The sequence below is a fragment of the Tachypleus tridentatus genome, chromosome 11 (assembly GCF_004210375.1).
Source record: "Tachypleus tridentatus isolate NWPU-2018 chromosome 11, ASM421037v1, whole genome shotgun sequence".
NCBI lineage: Eukaryota > Metazoa > Arthropoda > Merostomata > Xiphosura > Limulidae > Tachypleus > Tachypleus tridentatus.
Genome location: NC_134835.1, coordinates 58,921,045 through 58,941,105, shown reverse-complemented (window position 1 = coordinate 58,941,105; position 20,061 = coordinate 58,921,045). Strand labels below are relative to the sequence as shown.

General features: G+C 31.9%; 1 protein-coding gene across 8 annotated transcripts in view; it reads left to right on the top strand.

Annotated features, from left to right (window-relative positions):
• The window catches only part of LOC143232235 (interference hedgehog-like), a 99,278-nt gene that overhangs the window by 54,542 nt on the left and 24,675 nt on the right, over positions 1-20,061 (top strand). For 6 of the 8 annotated variants that reach the window (XM_076467396.1, XM_076467395.1, XM_076467401.1 and 3 more), the window contains 6 exons: positions 10,548-10,634; positions 11,665-11,994; positions 12,324-12,470; positions 14,527-14,670; positions 17,279-17,452; positions 19,275-19,382. In XM_076467396.1, the coding sequence (XP_076323511.1) occupies positions 10,548-10,634; positions 11,665-11,994; positions 12,324-12,470; positions 14,527-14,670; positions 17,279-17,452; positions 19,275-19,382 (990 nt within the window). Of the gene's footprint in view, positions 1-10,498; positions 10,635-11,664; positions 11,995-12,323; positions 12,471-14,526; positions 14,671-17,278; positions 17,453-19,274; positions 19,383-20,061 lie in introns of all 8 variants that reach the window. The other 2 variants (XM_076467400.1, XM_076467402.1) reach the window with 2 other exon arrangements.

Below are 20,061 nucleotides of genomic sequence, written 5' to 3'. Positions count from 1 at the left end.
CACCGAATATTTTGCTTTAAGTAACATCAGAGTTGGACATGTTTCTTATCGGTTAGTTAATACATTTGATGTGCTAATAATGTATTTTCTGAAGCATTAACATATATTAATTAAGAAGGAAAGGAACTTAGAGGATAAGTAATTCCTTCCTACTCGCATAACTCCAACATTTCCCAGTCACTCTTCGCTAATATTTTCAACCATTTTATCTCAAGTCTCATACCACGATCGTTCTTAACAAAAGTGTTAACCTTGGTTTGAGTCACTTGGCATCTTTCAAATGATTTCGAGTCTGAAAATTCGGGTAATGGATAATAGCTCTTCTCCATCTTTTCGCTTGTGTACTTATCACTGTTAAATTTTACGCGTTTCAATCAAGAGGGCGTAATTTGTAAGAACTTTACGATTATTCAAATAGAAGTGTTATACATACAGACTAAATGAATGACACATTATTTATTTAACACGCAATATTCAAAAGACGAATTCCCGAGAAGATCAAATATATTTCCCGTTATTAATATTTAGATCATGTTACTCAATATCATTAATAAAATAAATTCATTTTATTGATACCTTGACAGTTGTTAGCGAAAGCAATAAGAAATTTATGCGCGCACACACACACATATGTGTACACAAAAGTTGTCCGTGATTCGTAGTAACAATTTGCATATCCAATAACTTTGCTCAAGGACATCTTCGTACCTCTGAGTACATAAAAGAAGCGTTGGACTTATTTTTATAATGAAGTTGAAGTGTGGTGTTTTATAAATGCAGATGATACCTAAAAGTGACTCCTGGTTTTCTGGCTTTCCAGCACATGATTCTCATATCTTGTGATTAGAACAACATAAAACATTAGAAACTTTAACGTTTCAAAGAGAAGGATATTTGTATTATTGAAGATTGTCAGTAAAACTAGATTTCAACAGGATAACAGCAAATTGTTTGCAATCAGATAGTAGTCACACATTAGAGACAGTGAATAAAGTTTAGCAATTTGTCACTGAAAGTAACTTAAACAACCTAAAGTCGAATCTTTCCTTGTAAGTGCAAATAAAGATACATCTCACGCACTTACTCGATTTAATCTGAAAAAGAGCTTTGTTTTTCAAGTTGTTCCCAAAGCACTCAGCAGAACTAAAAAGAAACACAAATTTCTAAAGCTGTGTAACCAGTATATGGCATGCGACAAACACGAAGTATGTCTTAATTTCATACAAAACATATATCATAATTTTGGACGAAGCGTGTGTCAATTTAAGAGGCTTGAACAGGAGATTTATTATTCTCAAGTCAGTGACACAACACTTCAAACACGATACAGAACAATTTAAGGTAAAAACATTGTCGAGGAATTAATATCATGTGTCTCCATGTTAAAGTTAAACTTTCGAAAAGCCAAGAAAAGTACCAATGATTCTAGATATAATCAGGTTAGCTTGCCGATACCACTGTTCTTGGAAGAAACGTCAGCTTTATACTGACTGAATGCCAATAAGGTAGTGGCTCCATCGAAATAAGTCTAGCCACACGTACAAGTTAATATATAAGGGCTGCCAAGTAAAAACGTTAATTTATGGTATTCCGTTCGTAGCCATACAAGTCAAATTACCAGGTGTACAAAGCATGAGCTTATGTGCCTTTTTTGTTAGTCAAACAAGATCTACGCCGCTGCTATCTCAGTAAGGTTGATGGACTTTGGTTGGAAAGTATCTAGGGAAGAATGGTACAACATTGTTCTCAGTGTATTGTATAAAAAGCCTCCCGTATTGGACACGCTGCTGCAGGACAATTACATATAATACCATTAGTGTTGTTGTTTTGAATTAAGCACAAAGTTACACAATGGGCTATCTGTACTCTGCCAACCACGGGTATCGAAACCTGGTTTTAGGTCTTGTAAGTCCGTAGACATGCTACTGTGCCACTGAGGGAGGAGGCATTACAAGAAATTGTAAGGCCTAGAATCTATCTTTTTTTCGTTCCGTAGATTGTGAACACTTTTTCTGTCGAGAAGACAACTAAGTAAATATAAGGGAGCTACAAATGTAGCATACATGAACATATTATTACATATATAAAATAAGCAGCTCATAAATATCATATATCATAGCACTTACCTTGTCTTCTACAGAAAATTACAACGGGGAAAATTTCACCTTTTAAAATTTATAATGATTTTCCTTTATGATAATTACCGTAATTATGTTATCTTCACTAACCAGATTGTCAAGCACTTAGCAATATTTTCTATTAAATTAATTTAAACTAAAAAAAAACTAAAAATAGAGTCATACACAAAATGCCTTATGATTTTTTCTAAATAAAAGCAAAAGAATAAAATTATAAAACTGTTCTCCAGGAATAAGTTCAAAAAATAGCTACATTGATACAGATTAGCAAAGCTCTTCAATGGAACAAAAAGAAAATTTATATTTGGATTAAGAATCGATCTCTAATTTTTCTGTGGCATTATATTAATGTTAAGTTTCAGCATTGATCATAGACATAATCAAAGTCATCCTGATTAGAATTATCGAAGACCTTTGTAAGGACTTTTATGTTGCAAAAAAAAACGTGAAAAATATTTATTCTTTCATTCTTTAATAAATATTGGCAGCACCGAGTCCATGGTTTAATTTTTTAAACTTTTTATTAATAAATCTAAATGATTTTATCACGCTGTTTCAGGCTTGGGAGGAGTCAAGAAGTATCCCGTGTTACAGGAACAGGAAAAGCAATTTAAACAACAAAAAACAACAACCTTGGTACGGTACGCTCGAAAAGCCATATTTTTCCAGACAGTTGCCTGTACTTTAATAGAAATTACACTTTAAAGATGCATGTATTGAAGATCTGGCCACCGATTATGTTCATTTTGTTGTGTTTGTTTCTAATACATAAATGGGTATGCAGGCAGAAGTCCTTGTTGGCAAATATTCATGTCGTGTTGACCGATTCGAGTTTTACAGCTTTGTTTTTTATGATGACTTCCCACTCTTTGCACTAGTTTTATATAATGCCATCATTATCCCATTTACATCAACTATATTTCTAGCACGATAAACACTTAGACATCTTACACTTCCTCGGCCATATTGCCATCCCTTCTTTACAACAAAAAGAAAGAAGTTTTGTTTTCCATCGGAGGTGCGGCCCCTTCACTGTTTTTTGTCAGGTTTTGGGTGGGGAGAGAGGTGGATTCTACAGCCATAACTCTCCAACTTCTATGACTATGAAGGTGTTAGTGGGTTTTTTTGATTCCGTATTTATTAGAGAATAGATGCAACCAGAATCATAATGTCATAAATGCCAGAAAAATATATAGGCAGCCCAACCCAAAATATTTTCTGCTTGTTTTGTGTTCCAGGTGTTAAAAATACAGTTTACTAAAACATATTTTTGTTTTGAAGGCGTCATTTGGCTTCGTGAAGAATTGTATTTTCTAATGTTCTGTCTAGTACTCGTTTTTCAGGTTTAGACCAGGATGTCGCTAGCACATTAATCAGCAGAGAAATAGTTCTACGATATAAAATTTAAATTTGTCTTTATTTTTCTTTTCTTTTTGTTTTTTATTTAACATCTTCAGACTAACAGACATATCATGTTTTGTGACCTTAACTTCAATTAATCGGTGTTTATAATGTATATATATCTATATATTAGCTGATATATATATATTTATGATGCCTATAATTTCACATCGTCTTAGCTTGACAGAAATACATTCCTTTCTATTAAATAAGGTCTATAAGAAAATCTGATAAATCTAACTCAGTACAGATTCAACTCTAATGCATTATTCATTAACATTCAACTAAATTTCTTGTTCTGTCGACCTTGAGTATGAAAGCCACGCCCAAGGCCACATATTATTCTATTAGTCCTGAAGCACAATTTTAGCGATAGTATCATTGCGACAGCTGTCTTGCGTATTTTTTTCCTAACGTTGATAAGTTTTGTCTAAATACAAGAAGCTACTGTGCACACGATCTATACAGTCATTAAATTTTAAATTTGTCACGATGTATTATTATGTGCACACTTTTTAACAAAATTTATTATTTTATTCTAAAACAAGAGGTATTGCATAGCGAATAACAAATTGTTCATTTATATTTGAATATTTTGGATGCAAAAAAAAGCAAATTTATAATCAAATAAAACATTGTTATTACTTTCGGTAATTTTTTGACGACTGAGAGCGTATTAAACAAATAAATACATTACATAAAAGGTCTACATAATCGTGCAAGAAAAATATTTTCGTTACTTATGATATAATCGAAGAAGCAATCCAAGGAAATCATGATGTAATTAGCATGTAGTAATTTTTTCGTTACTTACTTGGTCTCTTGGCTTCAGTTATATCACAAGCACCTAGGCTTATATCATTTGACTGGTTTAAGAAAGAAATACAAAAACACACCATGAGAAACAGTTATTGTTTTAGTATGAGAACGTTAATAGTGAATATATAATATAAAATATTCCAACTTGTTTTAAACTTAGACACACACACATAAAACAGAGTAGGAAGTATAATACTGGTATACAAGTTACATATTTTAATATTTGCAGTTCTTTAGACTAAAACTGTCCTTTAGTTAGATAGCGGCAGGTTTAAGGATTTAGAACGCTAAAATCCAAGGTTCGATTCATCTCAGTAAATATAGAAGGTAAGCCAATGCGACTTTGATCTATAAAGCAAGACTAAAACTAAAATTGATGTTTCATTTCACTTTTTTACATTAATATGTATATTATTTATCCATGCCTATTATGAATGCCACAAACATATCTGTACAGAAGAATCTTCGTAATATTAAGCGTAGACATTAGGTTCTTTGATTCATTCAATAATTTATCTTGATAGGATACTCAAGTCTAGGCACAAAGTTTTACTATTTAATTGCTGATAGTTCAACATCTCAATTATAGACGTTCACTACATTTCCCACATTTTCGTTACCAAATAAGTCAGTAGTTATGTGTCTGTTGTCAGCTTATCGTCTTTATTCATCATTTGATAATATGTGCTATTTTATAACATTTCATTAGTTTAGAAAAATTATAGCATTAACAGTAAACGTTTGGTTAATGATTCTTATGAAGAACGCTTCAAATGTTAAAATTTACTCTGCGATGCATTAAACAGAATAATACGTTCTGAAGCCAGAACTAATTACGTTAATATGAATTTGTTACTTGTAGGATTTTTCCCTAATTCATTGCCTAAGTAGGAAATAAGTTTATTTCGATATCAGTAAAATAAACATACAGGAAAAGTTTGAATATCCAAATTGAAATTAGCCATTTATTTCTATCAATTCTTGAAAGAATTTCAATACTTAAACAGTTTGTAGTTTCAATGAAAAATTAATTAATGTTATATGCGTTATATTTGTTTCAAGTAAAGTATTATTATTTTTGTGTTTATATGAGATTTCAGCATTCTGTTACACAGTAAACTAGAATAACTCTTAACTGCCGCTGCTATAATTAAATCTCAACTCGGTAAAGAGATGGAGCTGAGCTAAGTGTTTTCACTTGTTCAACAAACAAAAACTCAAAGCCATTATTTGAGCCGTTTTGCCGCGGCCGAAAACTATAGTGTCTATTTATTACAACTGCCATACTTGGTGCGCGGGACCAAATTATCGTTATTTCTGTTTTATAATGAAACGCTTTATGATAACAGAGTGTAGTTTCTCTGCTTTGCAAAATAAAGAATATTAATTTTTGGCCTGAATCACATTTTTGTAATATATTATACAGAAGTTCAGACCAGTTAGTTTAACTGCTCAGTACATTTGTTTTTTACAATGCTACACACACACACATATATATATTCCTGCGGCTTATGAAAGCTAGGCGTATAATAATGATTAACGTGCTCTTACTTCTAATCCGACGATTTATGAATCGCGATACGTTACAAAAAAAAAGGTACATCATACTTAAGGACCGTAGAGTGACGGTGACAGGCAAATCCTACTGTATAGTCAGAGAGAGATGCAAGCTAAAAGTTCGCTTTGAATGCTGTTGACTAGCCGCTTTCTCTGTAATCTATCAATTTAGGAATAGCTATGCGGAGATAGCTTATCTGTGGCTTTGCGCGAAATTCTGAAACAGAGAAAAATTCACGTGTCACAAGTTTCCTATTTCTCTTATCATAATTGAGAAAAGACTTGTATCTAAATTCCTTCTATTTTACAGAAGACTTCGATAACTATATAACTTCGATAACTATAATGTCTGAGATGCCCCGACATTATCGTGACTTTTGAAAATTTTAAATGTGTAGAGTATTTTATCGACTGTTTCTCTCTCATTCATACTAAATATATATGAAATTATGTTATGTCTAAAAAATCAAAACATAGGATATACATGTATAGATGTAGGTTTTAATAACTAAATAAATAATTTCCTTAGCCGAGATGTATTAAATTTCCGAAAACTTTAAACCGTGATTGTGGATGTACCTACCACTCTGGTGGTTGTAAATGAACCGTTTTTAATTTTAAAAATCTTCACGATCATTTAATGTAATTGTTGATTGGTAACAATATATATTGTTAATACAATATATATTATTGATCACATACTAAGTGGCGTCTATGTTAGTTTCACTGACTGTATTATTAATTAGATGGACGTAGATGTTTCTTTTATATATTTCCTTTTTTTTTTTCACAAATGGTTCATATCCTATTATTTTATTATTATTTGAATTTGTTGCAGAGCGTTTCTTATGGCGTCATTAGCAATTGAGATGGATTGGTATTACCGGTCTTGTATTTATGTTACGTTAATTAACTCAATTTTTATTAATTTTTATTCTCTCCAATGTATTGGAACTCAAAAAGATGTTAAAATGTTTTATTTTCCCCTTCCACTGGTTATTTCGGTAATTGGTGTGTATTACCCACAAGACACCTTTGGCACAGGTGAATATAGTTGAATTGTTTATTTTATTATTATTATTATCGGTTCTTATACGGTTTACGTTATCGCTTATCAATAAAGTGTCCTGGGTATTCATTATTAAAGAGAGTATTTCTTTGGTATTACTAATCTTATTAATTCTAGAAGTTGACAAGTATTACAATTTTCTTTACATTTTTGCGGTGGTTTCATTTACAGTCGAGTTATTTAACCGTTTCTGTAAGTTTCCTGTAAATTCTTGGGGTATATGAGTTATACCTGCGTCTTGGTAACCATCACATCTTAGAATGGAAGATTGTCTCTTCCTATTTCCATTGTGAATTGCATCTAGAATGATGTCTCTTCAGGCGGTTCATGATATTTGAGTTATGTGTGTAATAAGTTGTCATGCTGAGAATGTATCACAGAATATCTGAACCAAATCTTATGCAATAGTTGCGGCTGTTTTAAAGGCATTAACTTCGATGCTGACCAGGGCATGGCAAGGTGGTTAGGGCGCTCGACTCGTAATCTGATGTTCGCGAGTTCGAATTCCTGTTACACCTAACATGCTTGTCGTTTCAGCCATGGAGAAGTTATAATGTCACAATCAATAGCACTATTTAACGAATAGTAAAAGAGTACCCCAAGAGATGATGGTAGGGGGCGATGACTTGATGCCTTCCCTCTAGTCTTACACTCCCAAATTAGGAACGGTTAACGCAGATAGCCCATGTAGCTTTGTGTGAAATTCAAAAACAAACAAAAAACAACAACTTCGATACAGTTGGAAAGAGATCGATATACAGGACCCAAGTTCGTAACTAACTGTAACCCAAATTTAATCAACCCAAAACAAGGTTATACTTCTAACCTTTATACTGGATTTGTGTGGAAGATAAACATGTAATTCTTCAGCTTTTATGGGCCGTACTGAATCTGATGACAGCAAGGGATCATAATGTAAATTTAATTTTCTCTTGTAGATGGAACTCCAGTAGGAAGGAGCAATAGATATCTAAAACTGCAATCCAGATCTTTAATCCTTTATTACAAGTAACTTTCACAAGTGGTTCGAACCAAAAGAGTAATATTGATTGTATTAATTAATGTTAAATACTATTTGGTTGTTGAAAATATTGTCTTAGCTGCGACTTACACAGTTCAGTAGTGTGGCGAACTGAAAGAAAAGACTTGAACCTAGAACAAATAGAGTGATTTAAGCACTGGCTTGAGTATATATATAAGTGTATATTCTGTTATGCCTTATTTAGCCCAGTATTATTATTCTTCAAGTCGTCGGTCCATTCTGTTTTAGAAAAATATTTAATTTCCAGAATTTTGTTCTGTTCTCTAGAATTTAAGCATACTGACAATCTCATAAAATTTCCCCACTCACAGAGTTGTTTCTGCTTTTGAAGTACTAAAATGTAACATTGTAATTTACACGTTACATAACAGTAAGTTACAGCGTTTGTCTAAGGATAAACTTATCTTTTCATCATATTATTTAAGTTTTAAATCGTGTGGACTTCCTGGATGAATATGATAATTAAGAAGTCAGCGAAATACGTTAGTTTAAACTTAACAGTAAACTTAGTACTGTTGGTTCTTGTGTACGTTGAAACACAACACATCATATCTGGCAGATAATTAAAAATAGATACTTTATCAAACAACTACGACACACAAAGTACACATTACAGTCAAAAGTTAAAAACTATTAAATAACAAATTACATTTGAATTGTTCACATATAATTGATTTTCTATCTAACAAAACTAACTCAAGATGCGCTGCTGTCCGTATCAGCCACAATTGTAAGTAGTGTTTGTTTGTTCTCTTTCACGCATATTGCTAGGCGAACTCTGTGCGTATCAATCGTCCTAATTTTGAAGTCATAGACTAGCGGAAATATTTCTAATCCACACTAACTACCGCTAATCTTTGTCTTAAATATTTAAAAAAGGGGTACCTAGAACTTAGTGATGTTTGTTATTGAATGTAACTGTGTTACGAAATTAAACTTTAAAGTGCAGTAAATTCTTGTGGTCAGCTGAATTTGTACAAAACGTGTACTTACCAGTTAAATTTAGACATCTTATAAGTAATTCTAGTGGGACTGGATATAATATTTGAAAGGATATTGTAGCTACTTCGGATAATACTTTCATACTGTTACAAAATGGTCATACTTAACGTATACGTATAAACCTTATCACGCTGTGTAGTTAGATAATAAGATAAATACTTTTATAAATATAAAATAGTTACACAGTTTGACTTTAACGAATTGTTTTTTATTGTAAGACAATTCTTGTACTGTATGTATTTGGTTGTGTTTTGTTCTTCCTCTATCTATCATACTATTGAATTTGTTGGCTATGATTAAACATTTGGCTTAATAAGAAACGTAAAGGTTGTTAGGCCTATTGTAGAACAGAAATTGGATTGTTCATTGGCGTTATTACTATGTTATTCGTAAGAAGAGAGAAGTGTAACCACAGTTTAAATATATATATATATAATATTTGCCTTAGTCGCCATGTGGTATTGTGTATTTAATGAAACCAGCCTCTTCCTCGCTTTTAAGACAGCTGCGCTGCTTGCTACAAAACATAATAAAAGTACAAAACAAGCAACGGACACACCTACACATAGAAGGAGGAAATGTTATGATATATAAAATCAAACACCATATAAAAATTGTAAGATTATGCAATGGAAATTAAAACTTTTTTCTCGAAAGTATTGAGATAAATTAAATAAAGATTTAGTTGCAGGAAGTAACGAATGGTAACACTAGTAATTTCTTAACACTGCAACCAATAAACTAGTAGATTTAACCTGTTTAGATTCTATTAAAACAGCTTTCACCGATTGTTTATATGAAAACTAATAAAATAAGTCAAATAATGCTTAAGATACGTCTGTATACACTATGTACAATCAGAATTTAATAAGCCTTCAACATTAAAATAATCACAACACCTTTTTGTATGAAGATTGATTATTTCTAATTACTATAGTTATATAATGTGAAAAATATAGCTTTCCTCTCTTAAAAGTATAATAAAATTTTACTATCAATCGTGGATCTTTGATCAGTATTAGCCAACATTATCGTTGTAAAACTGTAGCTGTTAAGTGATATTTAAGTTACATGCACATGTTAAAGAAAGCGTGACAGAATTGCATTTTGTTAAAAGGTCCAGCATGTGAATATGTAATGACCGATGCCGTTGTCAACCTTTATGAACCGTGACCGTTGTTATGTATATAATACGTATGTGTGTATACTTGTTTAACAGTGAAAATAGCTTACCCATCACAATAACACCTAAAGATGCTACATCAACTAGAATAAACGGTAAATGTTGCATTTTAAACTACACATATTCATTATGGTAAATTCTGTGTAATTTTTCTTACCAAATAATAAACTTACATTAATAATTCAAATATATATATACATGTGGGGGATTAACTTCTTTTACTTTAATTCTAAGCTTACATAGTTTGATAGAGCTTTTCTACAAACATGAAGTTTGTTCTCTTACAGGATTCTTTGCACCTAATACTGACCAGAATAAATTTATTTCTAATAATAGTCACGAGTAGGACTCCAAAGACCATGTGGCTGTCAATAAGACGAAATATCTGTTTTTGGTGCTGTGTTTGTATGATAGTCCAGAAAAGTAAGTTTTCCTCTATATACATATTGTTTTCGGCAAAATGCCATTGTTAGTATAACTTGGAATACATCGAAACAGAATCTTATTCCTGACAAACGTTTCTCCTCTAAATTATTTGTATTACATAATTATGATTCATACAGAAATTACTGCTTTAGAATATTTGTATTTTATACTCAGTTTTTTGTTGTTCGTTGAATTTCGCATCAAAGCCACACAAGACTTATTTTAGCACTAGGCGTTCCTAATTTTGAAGTGGCAGACTAGAAGAAAGTCGACAGCACCAGCCAACTTTAGCTGCTCTAATCAAACAGTGTGGTTTGTTGATCACTCTTATATGGCACCCAACAGCACCAGCCAACTTTGGCTGCTCTAATCAAACAGTGTGGTTTGTCGATTGCTCTTATATCGCACCCATGGCTCTAAAGTGTGGAGCGCATTTTTGCAGCAACGAAATTGCAATTAATTGTTCCAGGTATAACAATTATAAAACTATGTAATCATGACAATACCTATCTTTTGATTAGTACTGTAAGTTAAATAGACAAAGTTCATTGAAACAAAACTAGAGTTTTGAATAATACATTATGCCATCATTGTTCCTGAAAATATTTTGAAGTATTTGTTATCTAATTACGACATTCATACACATTAGAAAAATACATACAATAAATATATTAAATTTTGCTTGTTCTCTGTTTTCGAACTGCTCAAAAGCATTTTCTTTAATGGAATTAGCAGGTACTATCGATTCTAGTTTTCAAATTAACTCTGTTATTAAGAATATTTCAATAATACTAAGATTAGCCGATAGCTTAGTACAAGACACCTATGAAAACTATGCAAGTTACGAAATCATATAATGGGATATATTTGTACATTAATCAGAATGCAGTGTTATGTAAAGGAATTTATATCATGTGCACAAGCTTTTGTATAATTGTTCTTTCCAAAACAAGCTATAGTCAGTAGAACGATACATGTTTATCAGTGGAAGTTAATTATTTTGAACTTATTTTCCCTTATTTAAAAGATTTCGGAGAGACAGAGCTGTCGTTCAGGAGAGAGCCAACATCTACTATGGTTGAACCTGGTATGAATCGTGCTGTATTTCGCTGTTCTGTAGCTCCGTCTGGTGCTAAGATTAGCTGGATGTTAAATGGACAGTTTGTAGATAGTTCAGTAGAATATTTGAAATTTAAAGATAATGGGAAGAAACTTATAGTCGCTTTACCTATTGTCGACAAGTGGACACATCAGTGGCTAGCCAAACAACAGTCGTCAGGAGAAGATTTGTTCCAATGTATTGGTTCCTACGAAGGAAAGAGTTTGGTCAGTAGACCCGCCAAACTTATAGTTCCAGGCAAGTTAAGAAACACAATAGACAACATAATTGGAAGTCTGATAGCCATTAGCTCTTTTTATTTTCATTTTATTAACAAATTCAGAGAAGTAGTTTTGAGAAAATATGTTGAGTGGTATGGGACCTTTTTATTCCTTTATATTTGCTGTTTTTCTTGTAAGACTGCGGTTAATAAAACCAAAAAGCAGCATTGTTTTTACACTAATATTTGAAACTAATATTATTATGTATTTCATAACTAACATCCTTATCATTATAGTTCATTAAAGTAAGATTTTTATGACAACGCTTTCTATCTATTTTAAGATGGTGTTCTTTTGTTTTTCTAGAGTTACGTTCTTTTCCTCAACAAGAAAATATCAGAGTTTCTGTTAAAACTGGCAACGTAGCTGTTATTCCTTGTGATCCTCCTCAAGGTGTTCCTCGAGTTATAACTCAATTTATGTTTAATAATAAGAAAATCGACAAATCAAAAGGTAAAAAGACTATTTTACAAGCTCTCTCAGTGTTTTTAAAATCAATATATTCTCAGAGCGTTTTATTTTTCAAGAAAGAAAACTGGACTAATATTATCTAAAACATAATGCCTATACGCATAATGATTCTACTGAAACATTAATTGCTCATATATATATTTATATTTTTAGAACGAATTTAAATGAGAGAAGATTATTTTACAATAAAGGCTAGACGTTAAAAATGTCCGTTCAGCTCATGATTTTCACTAATCTATAAAAGTCAAATTAATTAAATGAAACGATATAACATGCACTGAAAAAGATGAAAGGGATGAGTTTTTTTTATAACTTCAAATTACTTGGTGTTCTATAGACTGATTATGGCAAACTTTTCCACCCATAGGCCTAATTCACACTTAAGAGGTGCGAAACTTGAAAAAAGACTGTAAGCTAGAATAATTAAAGCAATGAATTTTCTATGCGTTACGACCTAACCGTTTGAACCGAAGTATGAAAGCTTTCCCATTGTAATTTTTTTACGGTATTTCATACAAAACTCATTTCAGGAATTTATAGTTTCTAAGATGTTACAAAATAACGTATGCTTACAACATGAAAATTTCTACTTCTTTAAAGTTGGGTCCGTTCCCTTATTAATGATAAGATAATTTATTCAAAGACTGCTTTCTTCATGAGTAGGAGAACAGCATTTTCTCCGTACTTGTTTATAATGTCATGTTTTTTGTTTTTTGAAAACCAAGTGCCTCCTAGTTGTAGAACTAGTACAGTCTTTTGAACATAAAGGAACGGGTATATTGATCAACTACCAATATGTTCAACGTTTATAGAATTTCTATCCTGGAACCAGAACAGGTTTCGAAGTCGTGTTTAACTAATTAAGACACACCTAACATATAATAAATATACTTCACGTAGAAGTTAAACAAATGATTTTCAGCACATTTGACTCATCTCTAGAGTATTAGAGTATTAAATTTGTTATGCGATTATTTGTTTTGAATTTTGCGCAAAGCTACTCGAGAGCTATCTGCGCTTGCCGTCCCTAATTTAGCAGTGTAAGAATAGAGGGAAGGCAGCTAGTCATCACCACCCACCGCTAACTCTTGGGCTACTCTTTTACCAACGAATAGTGGGATTGACCGTCACATTATAACGCCCTCACGGCTGAAAGGGCGAGCTAGTCTGGTCCGACCGGGATTCGAACCCGCGATCCTCGGATTACGAGTCAAACGCCTTAACACGCTTGGCCATGCCGGGTCTATGCGAGTTTAATAATGGAAATGTGATGGTATTTGTGTAGGACCACAGATTTTAAAAGACGGAATATATTTGTTAATGATTGTAAGAGAATAGCGAGAAATAACTGTTTGATGTTTCAACGTTCATGAGGAATTTAAGAAAAACTTTCAAGACCCAAATTTATGTAATTAAGACTAAGATTTCATATACAGGTAAAAATAAGTTTTACTTGTATGAAACAAAGTATAATTCGTTTCTCAGCATTTAACGATTTGAGGACTACTTGTTTCTTTGTATCAAAACGATATTGTGCTTTTTGCTGTGCAAACCACGGGCTTCAGTGTTGTACTTCTTTAGACGACCTGTTTCTGCTTTTTTTGTCATTTTAAAACTTGTTTTCGTCAAAATGAGTTATTCTAATTCACGACCGAAAATAGTTTTTTCATTCCTTCGATAACACAACAGTAGGCTTAGGCACTTACAACACTAAAATCCAGGGCTCGATTACTAACTTGTCAAAATACTACTAAACTTCTGCACAATTGGATAAACTGGATTACTGTGACTATGGAAACAAATGAAATGACAGACTCAATACTTTGGTATATTAATCACGTTATACCCTATTCTTAGTTAAAACATAACTAAAGTATAACTTATGAAAATTCCAGGTGAAGAATCTTAATTTTAACCTAATGCCCTCATATTAACATGATTGTAATAGTTAAGTTTAACTAGGTAGGTACATAGTGTGTATACAATACTAACAAACTAGATTAAATTATTTGATTTTTCTCTGTGTATAACCTTGCAGATCGCTATATACTCATGCCATCCGGAGATTTACAGATTTTAGATGTAAAGACAACTGACAGTGGTGCGTATCAGTGCATTGCAAACAATCCTTTCCTCGGTGAAATGGTCAAAGCCAACCATGAAGTCATACTTGAAGTTAAAGGTAAATTCTCAATGTAAAACAACAACAAAAAACGTGTTAAATGTCTAAAACGTAAAATGTAAAATGCAAAATAAAAATTAAGTGTGAACATTACATTGGCACATAACTGATATCTTAATCAGATAATTTTGAAATGACCGACAGCTACTCATGAATAATCATATTTTGGGTTTCTTTCCATGATTTAATTCGGCAACATGTGTTTGGCTTCGGTCCAGAAGTAGCTTAATGGTTTGTTCTTTGTGTAGCTTTGAACGAAAATTGAGAAACAAACCTCTGGCCTCAAAATAATTATTTCATACATGTAGGGAAGTGACTGTTTGTTATACTTCTCTTTACTATGACTGCTGATAAAACAAGTCAATTTGAAATTAAGTTCCTTATATTTTACAATTATGCACCTTTTCAAAATACTATAATGTATCTAATATATATATTTCTCTATTATGAGTTATTGTTTCTCAATATGAAAAGAGTGGAGAAAAGTAGGAATGAGATGGTATATTCGTTAATTTATAGCTTTATGTCGTTTGTGTGAATTACAGGCTATTCCAGAAAAAAGACTGTTGAGTGTGGTTATTATTCTATTGTTCTTTTTTTTAATCCCAACACTCAAACTTTATGCAAGTGTGGTATACAAGCTTACCTCTTCGTTTTTAAATTTATGTTGGTATGCGTGTTCACGTTTCTGTCTTAATTGAACTATAGACTATTAGTTCTTACGTGTTTCTGTTCTGTTAAAAATCTTAAAACCCAGTACGTACCTTGATGTTAGGATTTTGTTTATAACTCAATTTATTACATTACTATCTACCAACCAGATCTCACATCTCTTCAAGTCGGCTTTTATAACATCCATGGTATTCAGTCCTTAAAAATAACTTCAGCCGGAATGACGTGATTTAAAAAGACTGTGTAAAAGAATCAATAAAAAAATCATCAGAAATTTTATTTTCTGCTAACAATGGTTAAAGCATAAAAGAAAGCATTTTGATGTGTGCTTTTAGCTCTTACAATCATGAGGTCAAAGGTCAATTTTCAAGGTCGACATAAACAAGAACCGGTTTCGGTTGTCGGAGAGTTTGCTTCCCTAGAAATCGTGACAAGTCTAATTTTCATTAGCTTGTGTTCATACTTTCAAACAGGTGTGTTTCTTTTCGTTTTTATTGAATCTCAATTACCTTTAATATTACCGTCTTAATTTACATAAATGCGTAGAAAGACGTCAGGATCATTACGTGTCGAAAAACACATGTCAAGTTTCGTATACATTTTTTTATGCACCAACATTAATACGTTTTCATTAATAATAATAACTGGTATGTTAAACGCTTTTATTTTATTAGATTCTGAGCTTATAATATATAGAATCCTTTACAATAAATCCATCATAAAACCTTGTTCATTCAACGACGTTTAGATCCAATACGTCCATGTTTGTGATCGTGTACATGCATCCATTTCCAAGATACTTTCTTAGATTATGTACAGATTAACAATTTTCATCCGTTTACAAGATATATGTACTGTACCCGTGGCTTCACATGTTTCACCACATCGAAGATTGATAAGTGATACTTAATGTAATTTCACTAAGCTTGATACTATATTTAGCTGCTTGTATTAAATATAGTTTCCTAAGTAAATGCAGATACATAGCTAAAATAGAAACCAGATACAGTTCCCCGCATTATTCCAGCGGAGCTGATGAGAGATGTAACTTTAAACCATAATAATTTAATGTGTTTGTTTTTGTTATTAATGTGGACTGCTTCATACAACAATACTTCTGTAGTAATATTATTAAGCTAACTTACATATCATGTCATTGTTATAACATGTTATATATTCTAACTCTGAAAGTTTTACTACAATCTACTACGTTTCGTTTCTTTAATAATTAAACTAATCTACATCACCATTCACCACAAAGCCACAGAGATGGTTACAGCTTCTTCTGTTAAGACAGTAACACGTGACTAGCCCATATCGAGTACTTTTTTATTTATTTTTTGGCAGATAATTATGTGAACGATGATAGCACAGTGTTTTTCAGAAAACAGTTGGGTGTTATGTATGATGTACTATGACTTGTTATCGTATTTACGTTACTTAACATCTTATAAAATGACAAAATGCAATTCATTAAATATAATGCACTGGTGATAGAAGGTGAAAAACAATAAGATCACACAATTGTTCATTAATATTTCATTTCAAATTTTATAATATTTATGCTGGTGTTTGTATTTTATGATTTTATAGCACAAACATTGAAATATAGTTTATCAAATCACGTTAAAAGTGGTATGATTTACACGCACACGTAATTCAAATGTTAAAGTTTAGTAACATGAACATACATATATATATGTATACATCATGATTACAAAAAATTTGAATATTACACAGAATAATTCTAGTAGAATTCTTTGTAAGCGTTTTAAATTGTCAGAGATATTTAGTTTGCGTAGTCACCTCTAGATATAAGTTTTTAGGGATAATTAGTTTCGGATGATGGTTTTTGTATAATAATGATCTCCTAGGATCGTTTGTTGAATTTGAAAAGTCAACACAAATATACAATTCGTTTTCTGCTCTGTTACAGACACTGTTGATATCTCTCCACCTGTGTTGAGCGTGACTCCTGTTCCAACAACTAGTGTCGTCCTTGGAAGCAATGTCACGTTAGAATGTGCTGCTGACGGAAATCCTCCAGTTGAAATTAGTTGGTCGAAAAACGGTGGACGTTTACCACATCGACGACATTATCAAGATGCAGGTAATTTATCCAAAGGCATAAAACTGTTTAGTCATAGAATGTCCTAAGTCTTCATATTAAAGAACTAGTTTCTATCAATACTTCTGATAGTTTACTCCATCTACCATAGTATTTCAATAACCGCTGCAGACATACTGTGACCTTTTGTTACTCAGTTATAGAAGATTTGATATAGGGCTATTAGATCATATCTTTATTTCTTTATATTTTTTAATCATTATGTCATGTTGGAAGGTGACTATTAATAAAAACACAACATTCATGACACTAACTTTTTTTAAACTTTGGCCCCATTATGATACATTTCATGTTAGGCTAAACCTGAAAATATTCATTGTTGTTTGAAAATCGCGTAAATGAACACGTATCACCTGACTAAGATTAAAACTAGATTATCACTTTTAAGAACAATGAACATGTATTATCTTGTTTTCAAAATCATGATCTTTCATTCCAAGTTTTTATTTACTTTTTGTTATCCAGGTTTTACAATAAGTACATTAACGTTAATTAAAATGGACTAGGCATAAGCAGAGTTAACACAATAATTTGCAAATTTAAAGGGCGTGTTATAAAAATGACAGTCAATCCCGTTATTTGTTTGAAAGGTCAGAAGAAATCCATTGTTAATGTGATTGCTGGTGATTGGTTACCTTCACCTTTGATCAGTAGCTGAAACTATAGGGACAGCTATATCTGAAATCTACGGATCTCTGACCTAGAAATTTAACTCATGTGTGCTTAATATATAGATCAAATTGAAAATTCCTCTTTTCTATAATTAAAATTGTATATTTTAAATTATCTACACGTTATTTTTATAGCTTCATGCCTTTAACTTTCAAGTAAAATTTCTCTTTAACGTGGCATATCTCTTCCAATACATTTGCTATGAATAACGAACTTTATTTAAATATTATTAGCTTAATTTGTAGAACTACATCGAATAACTTAGTTATTGTTACTCAGTACATGAAAAGACGGTCAGGCGCTAGAAAAATGTTTTTGTAACCTTGATATAAGAGCAGATTTAACCAGGAAACTTCGTTTATGCAAATGTTGTAGAAACTAATGTTTTATCTAATAAGGTCTATTTTATTTAATGCTTTATAAGCTACTGCTGTGATAAATACTAGCATAATAATTACATAGTCACTACACAATAGAACTCTTTATTATGAAAGAATTAATTATGTTTTAATGGTAAGAGTATACGCAGGTTCCTAATACAGTAAAAAACCTAACCACTACTGATCCTACTTTACTAGTTAAGGAGGAAATGCAGAAAATATATTTTTACGATGTAATACAGATTCAAATGTTTCACAAATAAAAGAAAAAAAGACAGAAGAAATAAGCGGTCGCCTAAATGGGATAAATTAGTATCCATTGTATTTCTTACAGGCATAACTCAATAACATTAATGTATTTTACGTTGTATATCCATAACAAAAAATGAGCTTTGTAAAAAAAAAAAAGTGTAATGTGTGAAACAGTATAAATACATGCATCTTACATTGAAGCTGTTTACTGTTATTATATTATTTAAATCTGTGAGACTTCACCACTGCCATCTTATAGGTGATTTGATAGAAGTTACTTGAAAATGAAATAAACAAAGGAAAATCCTTTTCTAGGATTACAGACAATATTCGTCTTTAGTGCTGCCTGTTTGTAACGGGGTTACATGTAGTTTCAGTTAAAATAAATTACGTTATTTTCACAGGTAAATAAAATCAATTTTACTACTTAACATTATTTTATTTGTCCTTCTTTCTCCTTTTGAAGTTGTTCATTTTTTGTTTTCTTGTGTACTTCTCAGGCAACCTATTGTTATTTGGAGTATTGGAACAAGACAAAGGAACGTATAAATGTTCTGCAAAGAATGACGTAGGTCTTGCGTCGGCAGAAACTAAACTGGAAGTACAAGGTCTAGCTTTTGTGTTCTATATTCTATGACGAAGATAAAATACTGTTTTTTTCAGCTTTATATTTATCTTTTTTTTTAAATAACAGCCTGTTGTTATACACAAACCTGCACCTGGGCTGTCTATGCTTTCTTCCACCGCAGGTATCAAAACATGATTTTTACTGTTATAAACTCTCAGATTTCATGCTGAATCATTCGATTTGGTAGGATTAATTACAGACAAATAACGTAAACCAATCACGTTTATGTAATTTTAAGCACTTCCTAATGCAGAATTTAAAAGTGATATTCGTGTTTTATCATGTTATATTCTGAAAGCTGTCAACAAATGTTAAATTAGATACTTTTATTATGAAATTATTTTTAAAATGAGATAACAATTTGAATTATATAATATTGTACTTATCCTGTTCTCTGAAGTAATGTACTAATGGAAGTCTTTGGGTAAACAATGTTTTCTTTGTTATTTTTAAGAGCTAAGGTAGAGTGTAAGCTGACCCTGCATGGCCAAGTGGTTAAGGCACTTGAGTCGTAATTTGAGGTCGCGGGTTCAAATCCCCGTCACACCACACACGCTCGCCATTTCAGCTGTGGAGGCGTTACAATGTAACGGTTAATTCCACTTTTCTTTGGTAAAAGAGTAGCCCAAGAGTTGGCAGTGGGTGGTGATGACTAGCTG